This window comes from Lithobates pipiens, unplaced genomic scaffold (genome assembly GCF_037356315.1).
Source record: "Lithobates pipiens isolate NorthernLeopardFrog02 unplaced genomic scaffold, aLitPip1_a1.2 Scaffold_19, whole genome shotgun sequence".
Lineage (NCBI taxonomy): Eukaryota > Metazoa > Chordata > Amphibia > Anura > Ranidae > Lithobates > Lithobates pipiens.
In genome coordinates this window covers 422,346,949-422,365,941 of record NW_027507764.1, presented here as the reverse complement: position 1 = coordinate 422,365,941, position 18,993 = coordinate 422,346,949, and the positions used below count along the sequence as shown (strand labels likewise).

The 18,993-nt window shown below is 40.0% G+C and overlaps 1 protein-coding gene across 2 annotated transcripts in view; it reads right to left on the bottom strand.

The window, feature by feature from the left end:
• Positions 1–18,993, bottom strand: part of LAMA3 (laminin subunit alpha 3) — a 247,697-nt gene that overhangs the window by 11,844 nt on the left and 216,860 nt on the right. For both annotated transcript variants that reach the window (XM_077492578.1, XM_077492579.1), the window contains exons 60-70: positions 17,661–17,820; positions 15,787–15,920; positions 13,947–14,100; positions 13,445–13,567; positions 11,339–11,475; positions 11,085–11,202; positions 9,505–9,645; positions 9,220–9,350; positions 5,990–6,124; positions 2,461–2,614; positions 739–878 (exon numbers count right to left, since the gene is read on the bottom strand). In XM_077492578.1, coding sequence (XP_077348704.1) covers positions 739–878; positions 2,461–2,614; positions 5,990–6,124; positions 9,220–9,350; positions 9,505–9,645; positions 11,085–11,202; positions 11,339–11,475; positions 13,445–13,567; positions 13,947–14,100; positions 15,787–15,920; positions 17,661–17,820 — 1,527 coding nt within the window. The remainder of the gene's footprint in view (positions 1–738; positions 879–2,460; positions 2,615–5,989; positions 6,125–9,219; positions 9,351–9,504; positions 9,646–11,084; positions 11,203–11,338; positions 11,476–13,444; positions 13,568–13,946; positions 14,101–15,786; positions 15,921–17,660; positions 17,821–18,993) is intronic.

Sequence of the window (18,993 nt, the reverse complement as noted above, 5' to 3'; positions counted from 1 at the left end):
GGGTCACACAAGACAGAATGATACATAGTGCTTGTTCACAGATTTATAAAGATTGAATGGTTCACATTTTACAGTGTCTTCTGTAAACTGAGAAAAATAAGTAATTCTTATTTTAGAGTGCATATCATAACCCTAATCTTAACAAAAGTCTTGTAATACATGTTAATATTATGTTATGGGAAATCGGGGCATTTTTAGATGCTTTAAAAGAAGCCACCCATAAAGTAATACTCTATAACTTCTGTAATCCAGCATTCTATCACTTATGGGATAATAGTGTAGATTTGTGTTAGCCTCATTGAGTTTATTTTGTGTTGGTTTATTGAGCTTTTGGCTGCGGCCTTTCCCTTCATTAAACACTTTGGGGTTGATTTACTAAAACTGGAGAGTGCAAGATCTTGTGCAGCCCTGCATAGAAACCAATCAGCTTCTGGGTTTTATTGGAAAATCTTAATTGAACAAGTTAGAAGCCGATTGGCTACCATGCAGAGCTACACCAGATTTTTCACTCTCCAGCTTTAGTAAATCAACTCCACTGAGTTCCCTGAGCCTTCAGTCTGTCTGTGAACCTCTGTAATATATGGATTCTGCTTTAATTGACAAGGTATTTATTATCTTTTTCTAAGAGTAATAAAAAATATCTGCCAAAGACACTTTTGTGCTCTCAAGATAGTCATTTTGCAGGTTATATTCACAAGACAACAGCTAGATCGATTTCTCGTCCTGTAATAGTCTTACCTCTCTTTGAAAATCTGCTTGTTTAGATCATAGACCAAGTGGCCTTCTGGAGAATCACCAAACATAAAGGATTCCAGGGAAGATGTCAAGTTTGCGTGAATAGGACAGCTCTTCTGAATGCTCTTCAGGTTCGGGTCATACTGTTTCAAGAGACAAACAGGTCAATTAACTAACATTTTTTCTTAGAGACGTATTTATAAAGCAGTGCATCTGACATTCACCAAATGTTTGAATCAAGCCGATCTATTTAGTGCACATGTTTTAAACATTTAATCAATCAGTGATTGATTTACTACCAGTGAATATTTGGTGAATTGCACACTCACTGCTTTATATTTATAAATGTGCCCTTTGGCATACCTGTCATGAACAGTAGTGTAATACATGGAAGGTGAAAACCTTGCATTTGCTGATTGATTAGAATTTTTCCAAGGTGTTTTTTAATGCAAATTGTATAAACAAAAACCATGTTTTTTTAAAAAATCTTTGAACATAACTGGTTATTTAAAGTAAACATATTCATATATATATATATATATATATATATATATATATATCATATTCAATAAGCTGAACAATCTCTACTCATTTTCTACTTCAACGTGTTCTTTTTTATTATTTTGTTAGGTAACTCATTATTAAAACATCATCCTTTAAAGTACTACATAGGTTTCTCTCTACTCAATATCTAAATGGGTCCTAATGGATTTCAAGTGGTTCTAAGGGCAGGTTTTAATACCTTTATGCATTCTATGAGTTAAGGCAAACAATCAGCTCCCCCCCCATACTTACCTGGGCCCGATCTAGATCTAGTGATGTGCATTAGAGCTGAGAATCTCTCGTGTTTCTCTCTGTTCATTGGCAGAGACACAGCAGCAGGAGCCATTGGCTCCTGTTGCTGTCAATCACAGCCAGTGAGGAGGGAGCAGGGGTCAGGGTTGAGCCACACAATAGACACACAGAGCCAGCTCAGGAGCGAGCAAACATGAGTACCCCCATAGCAAGTGGCTTGCTGTGGGGGCACTCGGCATAGGGGAGGAGACCAGAACAGCGGCGGGGGACCTGGTAAGAGAAGGATCGGGGCTGCTCTGTGCAAAACCATTGCACAGAGCAGGTAAATATAACCTGTTATTTTAATAAAAAATATGGCGCCCTTACCAACACTTTAACCATTTTAGGCCTAAAGCGGTAGTTGAAAATGAGAAAAAAATAACGTTTCCCCTGCAGTGCAATGTTATAATGTGCTAGTATGCACCGTATACTAACACATTATGTGAAACTTACCTTAAAATGAAGCCATGCAGGGGGATGCTGTCACCGCTGACAGAGCTTCCATCTTCCCCTGGTCTTCATTCCGGGCTGGCAGGCTCCGGTCCTTTAAATAGTCAAACCGCGATGACTTCACTCCCACGCATGCGAGCGGGAATCACTGCGTTCTGAAGGAATGGCACGGGTATGCTGTTCTTTCAGAGCACATGCGTCGGTAATATCACAGACTGCTACATGAGTAAATATTCCCTAAACGGTGCACGTTTAAGGGATATTTGCAGTACCTACAGGTAAGCATACCTTACCTGTACAGGCTTACCTGTAGGTAAAACATAAGCAATAGACTTTACTACCACTTTAAATGGGTTTCACTAGGGGATGCAACATTTTCAATGCACAAAATACCTATATTATTAAAAATAAAAAAAGTATATGTAGAAGATTTTGCATTACCATGCCAAGGTCATTAAGGCTGAGCCTTAAAGGCTGCTTCATTGCTTTCAGTATGAGAGGCAGTGGGGCCTCGTCTTGCATGCATGTTCCTAGTGACACTTTACTTTTCTCTGTGTTCATAGCAAGGTCCTGAATAGCAGGCTTTTGTTGTGCTCTAGAAATGAATAAAAGAACAAATAACTATTAATATAGAACTTAAATACTGAAAATTTAAAAAATACTAGTACAGTTAGAGGGGTTGTAAAGGTTCATGTTTTTTCACCTTAATGCATGCTATGCATTAAGGTGAAAAAACATCTGTCAGTGACAGTCCTCGCAGCCCCCCCATTTTACTTGCCTGAACCTTCTAAATTAACCCACGGGGACGTGCTCTCTCTCTGCCTGGGGTTCTCGGCTCTTAATTGGATAGATTGATAGCAGCACGGCCATTGGCTCCCGCTGCTGTTAATCAAATCCAATGACGCAGGCGCCGGGGGGCAGGGCTGAGTCCTGCATTCAGCATCTATGGTCGCCGAAAGCTGGACTCGGGAATGCGCCCGCAAGGTAACCCCCGGGAGAGTGCTTCTCCCAGGGGGTTATCTGATGTGGGGAGGAGCTGCGAGAGAAGCAGAGGGACCCCAGAAGAGCAGGTTCGGGGCAACTCTGTGCAAAAGAAGCTGCGCAGTGAAGGTAAGTATGATATGTTTGTTATTTAAAAAAGAAAAACAAACCTTTAGTGTCACTTTAAAATGGAACTGTCAGTGGATCTTAAAGGAACTGAACTCTGGAAGATGCTCCCCAAAAAATGGCAGGTAGAGGACAAAGAGCTAGTTATCAATTTTGTCTGTGCTCTCCCTGAAGCTGATTTTTCTGTATTATCGATTTAACGCATTTTGTTCTGCACTATGACTATGTCTCTAGCAAAAAGAACAGTGATCAACAGCAGGGAAACCACAAATCCCAGGCTAATCTGCTAAAACCAGCAGTCAAAGTCAGAAATCCCTGAGACCTTACACCACAGACATACAGCAATGGAGCTTTAACCAAAGAAATGCCTAAGAACCCTACCATAGCAAGTGCACTGCTATTCTTTGAAGATGAATCCCAGAGTGAGGCACTGATTAGGGAGAACTGACATTTCTAGATGCTCCCTAAAACATAGCAAATATTCATTTTTTGAGATCAGTTCCATTTTAAGTTTTAAGCAATGGGAAACATTCAGGTTTCTGCTCCAGGCTGAAATTAACTTACCTCCAGAAGTGCACAGAAATGTAGGGATGTGATTCTTATGAAATATTTTAGGGGTATTAAAGGTCATATGGTATCAGTATGGGTGCTGAAGTATTAATGCCACATCATATCTGGACTAGATAACTAGATCTGCTTGTACAGTTGTCATCAACCCTGTCCTCAGGGCCCACTAACAGGCCAGGTTTTATGTATTACCTTGGGGAGATGCAATCACTGAGCAGCAAATGATATCACCTGTGATCTATTTCAGTTATCTTGCAAACCTGGCCTGTTAGTGGGCTCTGAGGACAAGGTTGATGACCACTGTGCTTGTGTATGGGAAACTTATCATGGATTTCCATTTCACACTTCTCCTATGATTGTTTACAGGCCATTGAAACTTATGTCTGACTGTAGTGGTACAGCACCAGAATTTATCGGCAGGTGCAACTGTTGTTGAAAAGAAAAACTCCTGCTATTAATTTCAGGAAACCATTAAACCACCTGCCCGAGAACTTTTGTTTCTCTAGAGGATGAAAAGGTGCAATACACAAGCAATATGCAACAATCCGGGTGTGTAAGCGTATTTTTAACTTCACACTGCAATTGATTTTCAGCCAAGCCAGGAAGATGAAGTGTTTCTGGTTGGCATACGAGTGACTGTGGACAGGTGAATATCTCAGTGCCTGTTTCTCTCAGTAAGCAAAATAGTCATCTCTAGACAACCATATGCAGGAAATTTACATAAGAGGACAATCTCTCAACCATACTGTTTTTCCAAGTTGACTGACATCCTCATATCTACTATAGCAGGCAGACACCTGCCGGCTGACAATGGCCGAGGTATTATTTAATCATCGGGTTAGGAAAATCTCTCAATTGCTATTGTTCTCCTTCCATATGCACTGACATCAATGGCAGAGCTGGCCTTTTTTTTTGTAGCGCAGCCCCAAGGGCATTTGGATCATACCTGCCATCTAGAGTGTATAAGCAGTCTTAGAACATTATTTAGAATTGTTTGTTTTGCAAAGGGTGAGGAAGGTTTAGACTATCTGTCAAGTTTCTTTTTATTACTTTGATTGTCACTATGGGAAGATTTCCCTCCACTTCCCGTCCTGGTAGCATGACAGCAAGCAAGTTAAAATCAACCCAAAGTGATAGAAAATTCCTCCTTTGGCAATAGTCACTGGCACGGGTGTCCACATTGGTAGATATGTCCCACCTGCTTCAGTGACAATTTTTGATTTCACCTCAATTTTTCTCGGTGACAATTTTCAACATGACACATAATAAGAGTGGATCTGCACAACAGGACTGCAAAATCTGACGAAGGTTCTACATCTTCCATGGTCTTTCCAAAACTACAAAATGCCTTTCTGGCTGATGGGTTCATGTCAGTTTTCACCTGACAGTTTAGTATACTACTAAAACTAAGGACAGTGATGGCAAACCTTGGCACCCCAGATGTTTTGAAACTGCATTTCCCATGATGCTCATCTACACTGCAGAGTGCCAGAGCATCATGGGAATTGTAGTTCCAAAACATCTGGGATGCCAAGGTTCGCCATCACTGACTTAGGACAATAGATGCCACTGAATTGCCAAGAGGTGCAGTGGTCCAGCTGTAGTTTAAACCATAAAAAACTTTTAAATAACATCTGTACTGCAATTGGGTTGCTCTACTAAATGCAAAGAGGCTGTTTACATAGCAAAGTGAATTTTAACTTTGCAAGGGAAATTTCCCCTAGTTTAGTGACTTCTACATCCAATTACGTGCAAGCAGAAAAAAACGTTTTTTTTTTATTGTGCTTGCACATGATTAGGTATCTGAATCAGAATACTTTATTAATCCCAAAGGGAAATGATTGTGACACAGCCACATTCAACAAAGACAACACAAGATCACAACAATAATTACCAGAACAAGACACAGTGACACAACAAAATAGCTATTCTATACAAAGTACATTTTTACCACATTTACTAAGCTCTGCTAAGTGAAAATCCCCTTTTACAGTAAAAATTCAGTTTGCAGAGTGAATATTCTCTACTCTTTAGTAAATCAACTCCAATGAATTAGCAAAATTCATGTTTAGTTATTCTTGTATTAGTATAATTTTGGTGAAAGAGTAGTCATTTTTACAGTTTGTTTTCAAAAGACATGTGCTGTCTGTTAAATAAGTGATCAGAATTACAGACTACAGGTATTTGGCTTAAAGTGCCCCTTGCAACCCCAAGTCTGACATGGTTATTGGGATGCAGTGCCCTGTCCAAAGTGTTATACAATTAATAGCATATTGTTTAACATGTTATGCATTACCTGGAAATGAAAACATTAGTCACACAGCCTTTAAATCCACTTCCTCCTAGGTAGACATCAGTGGGTGATAAATTTGGGGATGCGGTGGAATCCGATTTTTCTGTCACATCCTTGTCATCAACTAAAAGTCTCATCCTAATAAAAGAACAGAGATTATAATTTATTTTAGCTTGTTTAAAAAATAATTGGTATATTTATTTTCAGGATTCACCCAATAATCACATTTTGAAGCATTTTGTCTGCTTGTTAATTATACAGTTGTATTGTGGGGATTGTATCTGTTTGTGTTCATTTACTTGCAAGATCTTTTTCACCACAAATCTTGCTGTATTCATCACTCATGCAAAGACAACAGCCACTACACTATGCTTACGTAGGCCATAAATAACTCGATTTATATTCCTTCCACCAAAATCACTTGAATAACTCATCAGCACAGTCAGTGTTGATGGGGGAATGTCTCCTGCAGCGCAATTGTGTTCTCCTCCGCACGGAGCTTTCCTAGCCAGCAGAACACAACGAATACTGCTATAGCCACAGGCAGTAATGAAATGTGAAAAATCCAACAGGCTGGTTGTACTCAAGTCGATGGATGGATCAACTTGGGTACAATCAGCCTGCCCGTACATGGCTCATAATTAAGCCGTTCCTGCTGAACTGGCTGAATTTTAATCAATGTGTGGCTGGCTTTATATCCCTGGCAAAATCTGAATCAAATTTTCTGTTTAGACTATCATCCCATTGACCTCAAATTTCAAAGTCAGCTATTTAGATACAACAGCCCTCTTACAAAGTTAGTATGGTGGCAGATCAGCACCAATATTTAAAGTGGACCTTGAGGGTTTTTTCCCAACTTTCCATCTATTAAATCTTCTGTCCTTGTTGTTTTAATTTATATATATAGTAGTAGTATAGATAGTAAAACCTTTTTTTTCTGCCAGTAAATACCTTATACAGCCCACTTCCTGTTTCCTATCCGGTAAAAAGCCTAGCCTTATGCCATCATGCATAGCTCTCTCTCACTCTCATGAGAGTTTGCCAGGAAGGGAGGGGGGATGAGTCATTAGAAGGCCAATGAGAGCTGGAGGTGTGCCTCTGTGTAAATTCAGGAAGTCGAACAGGCAGCAGCTTAAGCTGCCCACAGTTAAAATGGCTGCAGTCAGACTTAGTAGTGGGCGATTTCTGCAGCATATTTGGCAGGTACAGAATCACAGTATATATAAAGTAAGATGCAGAATGGCAAATATGTTTTTATTACAAATTATGTGAGCAGACTGTAGTTCCTATTTAAGGTGGTGCTGAGGGTAAAATCTAGAAAAATATCTCTCTCTTCTTGTATCATATCATATGGGTACATGTGGAGGGAGGAACTCTATGTAACAGTGGGAAGCGCTTTGTAAGACCTTTGAATGAACAACAAACATACTGTATATTCTATACGTTTTAAACAAGAAATCCAATACTTCAGCTGTAAATTTGATGTTGAGGATTGCTTTCACAATTTTATGACAACTTTTCAGAAAGTCACAAAGTTAGTATTTTAATGCAGATGCTATAACAAAAGAAAATCTTCAAAAGTATTTTCTATGAAGACAAAGTTAAGGAAATTGTTTTCTTTATATGTGCTACTTAAATCTGGGGATTTAGTACTATTTCAAGACAAAAATACAAGATCGAATTAAATGAGTAAAAATATATTAATCCTTTACTAATTGTAATTTGAAAAAGATAGCTTTAAAATGTAAGACCATGTGCAGTGCCATACACATAGTATTTTCAGTGTTTTTTTTTTTAGAAACTACAAAGGTGTTAATTAATCTCCAGGGACAGAGAAGAAATATTTCGGATAGTATTTAACAACGTGTATTTAATCTCCTGCTGTTTCTGCTAAAATCCAACTGATTTATCATGGCACTTGCTATAAATAGTACAATCTGTTTTTGTGCTAGCAGCATTCAAAAGTTAACTTATATTGAGATTAATATATGGGCTACATCTGCGTCATGACCCCTTTCAAAAGTAGTACCGTATATACTCGAGTATAGGCCGACCCGAATATAAGCCGAGGCCCCCAATTTACCCCCAAAAAACTGGGAAACTTATTGACTCGTGTATAAGCCGAGGGTGAGACATGCCTGTCCATCCCTGTGTGTCCGTCCATCCCTGTGTGTGTGTCCATCCATCCCTGTGTGTGTGTCCATCCATCCCTGTGTGTGTGTCCATCCATGCCTGTGTGTGTGTGTCCATCCATGCCTGTGTGTGTGTCCATCCATGCCTGTGTGTGTGTCCATCCATGCCTGTGTGTGTGTCCATCCATGCCTGTGTGTGTGTCCATCCATCCCTGTGTGTGTGTCCGTGCAGCCGTGTGTGTCCGTGCAGCCTTGTGTGTCCGTGCAGCCTTGTGTGTCCAGCCTACCTGTGTCCCGAGCCCGCATCCCGTCCCGAGCCTCCGTCCCGTCCCGAGCCGAGCCGAGCCTCCGTTCCGTCCCGTCCCGAGCCTCCGTCCTTCTGCCATGCCAGGATCGCCGCTCTTCGTCGGCGCCTCGGCGGCCATTCCACTGTTCAAAAGCCGCGCCTCCGTCTGTGATAGGCGGAACACTCAATTTCCCAGCAGTCTGTGTTCCGCCTATCACGGACATCCTCTCATCCTCGTCCGTAGTATGAGGATGAGCGGATGTCCGTGATAGGCGGACCACTGACTGCTGGGAAATTGAGTGTTCCGCCTATCACAGACGGAGGCGCGGCTTTTGAATAGTAGAATGGCCGCCGTCTGTCTGCTCGACACGCTGATCGAGCAGGCAGACGGCAATGACTCGAGTATAAGCCGAGGGGGGCACTTTCAGCCTCAAAAAAGAGGCTGAAAATCTCGGCTTATACTCGAGTATATACGGTAGTTGCCTGACCCAAAACAAATATGAAGATCAGGCGTGCTGTCTTCACTTGAGGCATCATTGCAGTTGCTGGATCAGTATAATAGTCAGACACTTGGCATTTTGTTAAGGAGTGCTCATCAATATCTCCATGTTTCTTTAGTACAGGTTCCCTTTAGCCCACTTTGCATGAAGGTGAAATTAAATTATTACATTTAATTTGCTTCGACAAGTTTTGTATGACAGCCTTATGTTATGATCCCTATTGCAGTTTATATTTTACATTATTTTGTAGGTTACCACACTAGAGTATACCATTAATACAGCAAAAACTAACTTGATTACTGTAATTGTACTTACTCATCATCCTTCTTTATCACAGATACATAATGCATTGATCCATCTGCATATTTGCCCTTTGATTGTAGCTGATAATTTTTGGTATCTACAGTTATGATTCCATTCTTTAGAGAGACCTGTAGGTCATCAGACTATGGAAAGAAATGAACCACACACATTAATGCAGCCAGAGATGAGAATGACAACATTAGCAAACATTTCTGTAGTCCAGTGGAAAAGTTCCCTGTACAATGACTGTGAACCTCTACAATCAAAAAAAGGAAACATTATTGTAAAAGTACATACCTGTGTCTGGTGAGTAAGCAGAAAGGCATTGTTCTGAGGTGTTTGAAAACCAAATGATGCTTGAAAGACACCTGGGAAGGTGAAGCCATCTGGTTTCAGTCCCAGAGTTCCACCATTTGAGAACTCTGCTGATCGGACAATCTACACAAAATGACAACACTGTTAGTACAAACCTATGGAAACAATGCATACAAATGAAGCGACATCAATGTGTATTTTGCAAACACACAGAACATAGAACAAAAAGACACTAACACTTCTGAACCCAAAATTGATGATTCAACATCTAAACCAGTGGTCTTCAAACTGTGGGCCAGGGGGTCGGATGCGGCTCTTTGCTTGCCTTTATCCAGCCCTGGAAGTCCTATTCCTGACACTGATACCAGGCACTATTACCCCCACTTACACGAATGCCGCATACACACGACCGGACTTTTCAACGGACTTGATCCGGCGGACTGAATCCGACGGACAATTCGATCGTGTGTGGGCTCCAGCTGACTTTTTCTTCCCCAAAGTCAGGCGGACCCAGAAATAAGACTTGGTTCAAATCTGTCCGCCGGACTCGGCTTTCTAGCGGACAATCCGGTCGTCTGTGTGCTAGTCCAACGGACTAAAACCAACGCTAGGGCAACTATTGGCTACTGGCTATGACCTTCCTTATTCTACGTCATCACGTTCGAATCCGTCTGACTTTTGGAGTGATCGTGTGTGGCCAAGTCCATTCGTTTGAAAGTCCGGCGGACCTCAGCTGCAAAGTCAGTCGGATTGTCCGCCGGACCAAGTCCGTCAAAGTCCGGTAGCGTGTACGCAGCCTAACAGTAGAGTACATTCCTCCCACTGACACCAACAATAGGGGCACCACACCTCCCACTGACACCAGCAATCGGGCAGTAATGTTCCCACTGATGCTTATGATGGAGCACTTTTCCTTATCCTGATACAAACAATGGGGTACACTTTCTCCCACTGATACCAATGATGGGGCATTGTTTACTCCCCGGGCATTTTGTACTCACACTGGCCACCCCTCTCCCCTCCCACCCCCCAAACTCTGACATACAGAAAACTGGCCTTTTGTTTGGAAAGTTTGAAGACCCCTGATCTAAACAAAAATTAACAATAAGAAGAACAAGAATTTGTTCAAAAAGATTATGGTGGTTGGGGTTAACACAACTAAAGGGCTGTCAGGAGCTCTCATTGAGAGAGCTTGACTATGCCTATTTTTTCCTGCCAGATCCACCATTCATAGAAGTCATATTACAGCTTCTTTGAATTATGCAGGATCACATCCAACATTTGTTGTCGGAAAATCCGACTGTGTGTAAGGGGCATTAGGCTTTAAACAAAAAAGCAACAAAAAAATCTATAAAATAACTAAAAAACAGCAAATGTATCTATTGCTCATGTAACCAAGTAAGATGTTTAAGCCGCTAGAAGAATGAAGCACCTTTTCTCTGTGAGAGAAGTCCATCTATTAATATGCATAAAACCGTACTGGGATGGGGTGATTTATAGTGTATTAAATCAGGAAAACCCGAATCCCACAGCATGTGGCACCTGTAACAACATCCACTTACATTCCACCCATCAAAGCATCTTCGGTTGACTCCGTATGTTTCTGAAAATATGGTTCCACTCTGTGGGGACTTAACATTTTTAACACATCCACGGAAAGAAGGAGTAGTTATATCAAACCTATTTAAAGGGAAAATAAAAGATCAATATATGTAGAAATACTAATAATATATGTGTGTATTTTTTTTTGTTTTCAAATGCATGCACCACAACTCTTAGAACAAAAGAATAGAACGACTGTTCGTTATTTACTCACTTTTCTATAAATGACTTAGGGGCTCCACCCAAATAGTAAGTAGAAAAGGTAAACACATCAACACCTGTATCGTTTATGCTTTGCAGACCTTGACGTACACGTAACAATTTAGTCTTTGGTATAATATACACCTCAGTCTGTGGAAGGTAAGAAATAAAAGGGATAATTTAGAAAAGATGCTATTTTTTAGCCTAGCAAGTGCACCAGTGTTTATATCAAGCAACCAATCATATGGCGTAACAATTTAAAGCAAATTAATACTTTATTTATTACAGGTACTTATATAGCGTTGTAAATTTTTGTAGCACCTTACATATTTAGTATACATTCACATCAGTCCCTACCCTCAAGGAGCTTACAATCTAAGGTCCCTAACTCACAGTGATACATACACATACTAGGGTCCATTTAGACAGGAGCCAATTAACCTGCCAGCATATCTTTGGATCATGCTAGACAAAATAAGAGGCTTGCCTTATAGGAAGCAGTGTTAGAAGATTTTATTTACTTTGTGAACACGTTTCCCTCGCTATGACCCTCTGCAGAGAGCACCCCAAATTCCTATGTAAGTTCTGATTTTCTGAGAAAGGCCAATCTCATGCAGCCAATTGAGTTTCCTCCAAGCCACCATGTGACAGTACTGAACACTGCATTCTGGCTAGGTAGTATGGAAAAAAGCTCAATTCACAAAGCTTTATTACAAGGGTAAGGTCCTCAATTTTAGCAATGTACAGTAACTGTAAATGTAATTGGACTGAAAACAACTGTCACTTTTTTTTTAAAATAAGTATACAAATATACATTTTCACCAAGTCTGCTGACTCCGTTTTTATGATGGCAATTTGCATGTATGATATATATTTGTATATACTCCAGAATGTTATGAAGAGTGATCAGATGAATTGAAATAAATTGCAAAGTCCTTCTTTGCCATGAAAATGAACTTAATCCTATAAAAAAAAAAAAAACATTTCCACCTCATTTGTGAAGAAGGCTTTAGGGTGCCCAGGAAAGTCCAGCAAGTGCCAGGACCATCTCCTACAGTAGATTCAGCTGCGGGATCAGGGCACCACCAGTGCAGAGCTTGCTCAGGATTGGCAGCAGACAGGTGTGAGTACATCTGTACGCATAGTGAGAAGAAGACTTTTGGAGGATGGTCTGGTGTCAAGAAGGGTAGCAAAGAAGCTACTTCTCTCCATGAAAAACATCAGGGACAGACTAATATTCTGCAAAAGGTACAGGGATTGGACTTCTGAGGAATGTGGTAAAGTAATTTCTCTGATGAATCCCCTTTCTGATTGTTTGGGGCATCTGGAAAAAAGCTTATTGGAAGAAGAAAAGGTGAGCGCTACCATCAGTCCCGTGTCATACCAACAGTAAAGCATCCCAAGACCATTCATGTGTGGGGTTGCTTCTCAGCCAAGGGAGTGAGCTCACTCACAGTTTTGCCTAAGAACACAGCCATGAATAAAGAAGGATACAAAAACATCCTCCGAGAACAACTTCTCCTAACAATCCAAGAACAGTTTGGTGACGAACAATGCTATTTCCAGCGTGATGGAGCACCTTGCCATAAGGCAAAAGTGATAACTAAATAATTTGGAGAACAAAACATCGAAATTTTGGGTCCATAGCCAGGAAACTCGCCAGACCTTAATCCCATTGAGAAATTGTGGTTAATCCTCAAGAAGCAGGTGAACAAAAAAACTCCACAAATGTTGACAAGCTCTAAACATTGATTATGCATGAATGGGCTGCCATCAGTCAGGATGTGGCCCAGAAGTTGATTGACAGCATACCAGGGCGATTTGCAGAGGTCTTGAAAAAGAAGGGTCAGCACTGCAATTATTGACTCTTTGCATAAAATGTAATATAATTGTCAATAAAGGCCTTTGACACTTATGAAATACTTGTAAATATACTTCAGTATACCATAGTAACATCTGAAAAAAAGATCTACAAACACTGAAGCAGCAAACTTTGTGAAAATGTATATTTGTGCCATTTTCAAATCTTTTGGCCACAGCTGTACAATCTGCAATACAAATGCTTTAACATTATTTGCTATTATGTCATACAAATTAAAAAGCACTGTTCAATACATACCAAATGCTCCTTTCCATCATTTACACGTCCAAAGGTACTCTTGATTTGTTTCACTGGGCCTGAATTCAGTTTATATTTGAGGACAAGAACACCATCTTGAATTTCAACACTGATGTAATTGTCCTGCAAAAGAAAAAAATGACAGCATTATCTTTTGAGCAAGGGGCATACACGATTTTCTATTGTAACCAAAAGAAACTCTAACATTAAAAATATCCAAGCCATAATGCATAATAACCAATTAGACAGCAGCACTTACAACAGAAACATGGGCAATTCCAGACTGCTGCAGAATGACAAATCTGATGAGAAGTACAAATCAGCTGTACTTAACAGTTATTCTCTCCCCCTGGCCAGAATTGCTGAAGGTTACTAGTAGCAAGTGATATCTTACCAGTATCAATAAACTGTAAGCAGAATAACTGCTGTTTTTATTGTCTTTTGCAGTGCTATTCGCACTGAATGCATAACCATTTACTGTATATATATATGAAAATAATACCTCTTTTTCTGCAAAGAATAATAAGCCATTATCTGCTGTGGTCTGTATGGTTTGCTCATAGCGTAACCGCAGGTTATCCCCAGATGGCAAGGTGTATTTTATGGTTGCATATCCAATACCTTCAAAGAAACTTCTTTCTGATTCTTCCTTGTATCTAAGGCAATAAAAAGGCACTGTGTTAATGAGCAGCAGCAAACAAATAAGCAAGAGATGTTTCCTACTGATTTATAATGAACAATAACCAAAGATCTGGTACACTGGGCATCCACTGACATGGATAACTAAGGGCCACACAGGCACAAAGGACTTTGTAAAATAATTGATGTACAATTAGCATGTGCCTTAATAAAGACCATTTCTGTGCAATACAGGGATTTTAATGGTTTCACGGATTAAAACATATTCTATCATAAATATAATGCTGCTATTAATTTGACCAGAGGAAGGCATGCACTTGAAGGCCACATCATATCAGTTATAATAGCTTAAAAACAGTTTTATATGAATTTTGGGGAGGCATTTTAAAACACCTGTATTGACAGCCTTTGGGCTTGTGTCGACTGGCTTGTTTGCAGGTGAATTCCTTTTGCATGCTTCTGCGATCATTTAAAGTTCATTGCCAGAATTCACACTGTGCATCTGATCTGCAGCTGACCTGTGACATACCTTTAACCTCCTCTAAGCTTCCTCAATCTGCTTCTAGCCTCTGTTCCATTCTCGTTAACGCGTATGGGGGGGGGAGAAGCAGTTCTCACACATCGTTAAAGTTGAGGACATTATGGAAATAGAAGGTCTCCCTCACAGATACAACTCAAAAGTTTACTAAAACGTGGTTCTATTGGCTTGAATTTTCCTGTATGAATGAATTTAAAAATATTCTGGCAGGATGATCTTCTGAACTGTTGAACTGTTACATTTTCTTTACTTTGTCGATTCTCAACATCCTTGTACCCAACTCATCTTCTGGGTGTAAATTATTTCACACAGTTTGTGTACTCCCACTACCCCTCCCCATATTTGGTGCTGCACCACCTGTCCCCCCCCCTTTTTTTTCTCCCTTCTTTGTTTTCCCCTTTCTTCTCTATGCCTATTCTTCTTTTGTCATGTGGTCCATCCCATATGCCCCTCCACCCTGCGTTAGGTTTTCTGGTGGGAATTGCCTGACAAACTGTCTAGTTTTTTTAAGTCTGTTGGGCTGTAATTTTTGAAAAAAATGGGTTAAAACATTCTTATGTTGTGTTCTCTAGACCTAGACTTATGGTGGTATCTTAATGGTACCCTTTTTGAATGTGTACATGGATGGTTTTCTCTATGCACCTTTTGTTTCGCTATGTTCTTTCTGCTCATTGTAAATGTGAAATTTTTTTATAAATAAAGAATGCATAAAAAAATAAAATACAGATCCTAAATATATCCTAAATTCCTACTAAGAACATAATACATTTTTCCCATCAACATGCTTTATACAGGCACATGCGTGGTTATGAAGTGGGACTGCTGGCAGTCTGAATCACCCACTGCTTTACTATATCCCTTAGGATCCCTGGTGTTAAGCTCTGTGTTGCTGGTTCCACCCACCTACAGCATCCTTTCTGTAGGGTCATACTCTACCTCTTGGATTTTTCGTTCATGTTATATTATGGAGGATACATCTAAGAAATCTTTCTGAGAGATCTCTTATCAGACTCCCAGAGATATATTAGGATTGTTAAGTAATTTAAAACTCCAGCAACTACTAAAACTGATTACTGGAAGATATCACCTCTTATGACTGACTGTTACAAAATGTAATACAGGTATCTACTGGACATATACAGCGTCAGTTACATTATAGCAGTACCTTTTGCAAGGTTCCACTTTTTTAGTGTCGATGTTAAATGTCTTGCGGAAATTGTACAAGCTGATTCCATTTTGGTTTAGGTCATCTAGTTCAATGCATCCTCTGTATCTTTGATAATCCAATCCTCGTGGCGGCTTTAAAAAAAATGCACACTTATTGTTTCATATATAAAAACATAAAAAAATTATACTGTATGTTATAATATATTTCTTTGATGCATTTGATCTTGTACATTAATAAAGGAAGTGCTGGGCTAGTGGGCTCTAAAGGGCTGTTTGGAGTCAGAACATTAGCTCATGAATAACCATAATCTCCAATGTCAATGTCAGTGATTGCCAGCCAACATATATATATATATATATATATATATATATATATATACATATATATATACATATATATATATATATATATATACATATATATATATATATATATATATATACATATACATATATATATATATATATATATATATATATATATATATATATATATATATATATATATATATATATCACTTTACACCACAGTTTGACTTTTTGCAGGTAAATGAGGAATCACTTCAAATATAAAAATGATATAAGATTTAAACAGATTGTCCAAGCCTTTGTCAAGATTTTATATATCAGACTATATATAAGAAGTGATGCCAAGGACATAAACTTGATAAATCATTGAATCAATAATCAGATAAAATTCTCATCTGCTCGGTGATGCAATAAATAACCTTCAAGGTCATCAACTGTGCTCCTACATGCCATTTGTAGTTGACAGTCTAAGGTTGGAGACATGCTTTTATATTTTTCAGCACAGAGCAAAACATAACTTATCCCATTATCACCCTAGTGTTAACAATCACATGAGTGAATGTAGCATAAAGATATCATGGAGGATGATGCTTATCAGTGGAGCCAGGGCACATTTGGTTACATTTCCTGGAAATTATAGCAGAGGGCCTTTGGTCCGCTAGGATCATTGAACTTATTATTAAAGGTGTTTCAATAGATTGGCTTTTATGGGGAAAAAGGGGGTGCAGAGGTGGTCCACCAGGCTCACTGAATTATGGAATAAAAGTTCTTATGCCTGAAGCTGCAGAGCCTGGGTATTTTACTGCAAAAGACCACAATAATGGATTGTAGAACGAGATTTTAATGTGGTAACACCTACGGTAACTAATTGTGGATGGTACAGGTCATTTCTATGCAACATGTCTTTTCCTAACATGCATGGACATGGGAGGAGTGCAGAAATATTCCCTACCACAAATACATGGGACAATGATAGGAATACATTTTATATTATTAGAAGGTACATACACTAAATCTCATATTAGATAAACTAGAATAATATAGAAATTGGACTTTTAAGGTACCAGACACATTACACAACACACGTGATTGTACAGGGCACAGTGGGGGGGGGGGGAGGGGGCAGATGGTTGGGAAGATGGTTGGGAATGGTATGATAGGCTGTTGATATATGACCGGACATGCCTCTTCCTTTTGTTCCATCTAGCCCCGGGAGGTGGCCTTAATCCTTACTATCATGTACTGAGCCCCCTATAGGTGGTGCTGTTTTTGAGATGCCACTGGTGGTTGGGGATTTGAGAATCAAGATTGTGGGTTTTTCCAGCTGGATCCTGTTACTATTGGGTGCAGTTTGAACTTCCATCTACTGGGAGGCTACGTGGTGGCGGCTGCATCCCGTTTCTCTATTTTTTTAGATAATCTCATGAATCATGAGCTGTGGTACCACTGGTACTCTCACTATCCATCTCTATAAAAGAATCTTATATTATATTCAGTCTTATTCACCAGCCCCTGGACTATCTTCTGGAGAGGAAAACAACCATACTGCCCATGCACACTTACCGTGAAGTCATCTGGGTATCCTCCAACGTAAAAGACAACGTCATTTTCAGAGAGGTTGAGCAGAGTGCCTTGCTGCACATCGATAGTGGAACTTAAAACAGGGTCTGGCTTATTTGATGTGAATGCCTTTGTATAATTTAATGTAACATACTGGTAGATCCTGAAATAAGAAGTACAAAGCCTACATTATATTTCAGTAAGGATGTTAGAAAAAATATTGTATGGTATACTGTACATATACTGTACAGATACAAAAAATAGGCAAAAAACACACATTTTAAAATTGGAGTAACTTGAAGATTAGAGGTTTGAGGATTAGAAGTATTTTTATGAGTACATTATTCACATATTATTCATTTCTGTATCTGATCATTTAAAGTAGTCATCCATATTTCTCTGACAATCAGTGGTGGCCGCTGATAAGGGGCGCAGGGGCGCCGCCCCCTGATCCATGCACCCGGCCCCTAAACTCCATGCAGGGAGCTGGACACATGGATTTCAATGGGTTGTTTTTTTTGAAGCACATGATTAGAGTCTGAGGCTCTAATTGGCTTCAAAAAGGGTGGGTCCACTCACTTGTGCGACCTATGGGGAATAATATTCGCTAATGTCTTCCTGTTTCTCCTTCCAACCAATCAGGAAGCGGGTCCTGAGACCCGATTGGCCAGGAGTCCTAAGACTTGATTGGTAGGGAGTCCTAAGACCCGATTGGTCGTGAGGAGAAGCGACCGCTGGGACTCGGGAGGAGATGCAGGGGGGAAGCCGCCAAAGGCACATCCCGGATGGGGTAAGTGTGGGGCTGGTGGACAACCTGGTGGGTGATTGAAGCAGTGGTTGAGCGACTGGAGGGGGAGGGGGGAAAGTGAGGGGGCCAGGTTTGCTTGCGGCCCTCCCCAAAAAAATTGAACGTCAGCCGCCACTGCTGATAATGTCAGTCATTAGGACTCTGGAGTCATGTTTTAGTAAAATAACCCATTTTGTGTTTTCTGATAGAGCCCTCTCCCGCTTTGCTACAGTAAATATAGGAAGACCGACATCTAACAATGTTCTCTTTTAGTATATGCTATTTTAAATATTTTTTCTGGCTGTACATAATTGGCTCTTAACCACTTGCCGACCAGCTATTGCATTTTTACTGTGGCAGGCCGGCTCTCCTGCACAAAATGATGTACCCATACGTTGGTCCATGCATGTGAGATTGCGGGCATTCGATGTCCACCGGCCGCCCACGATCACTGTACATAGAGGCTCTGCCAATGTAAACAAAGCGGATTTCCATTCTGACAGGGGACATCTCAGAGATCAGCCCATCCCCCTATAGTTAGAACACGCT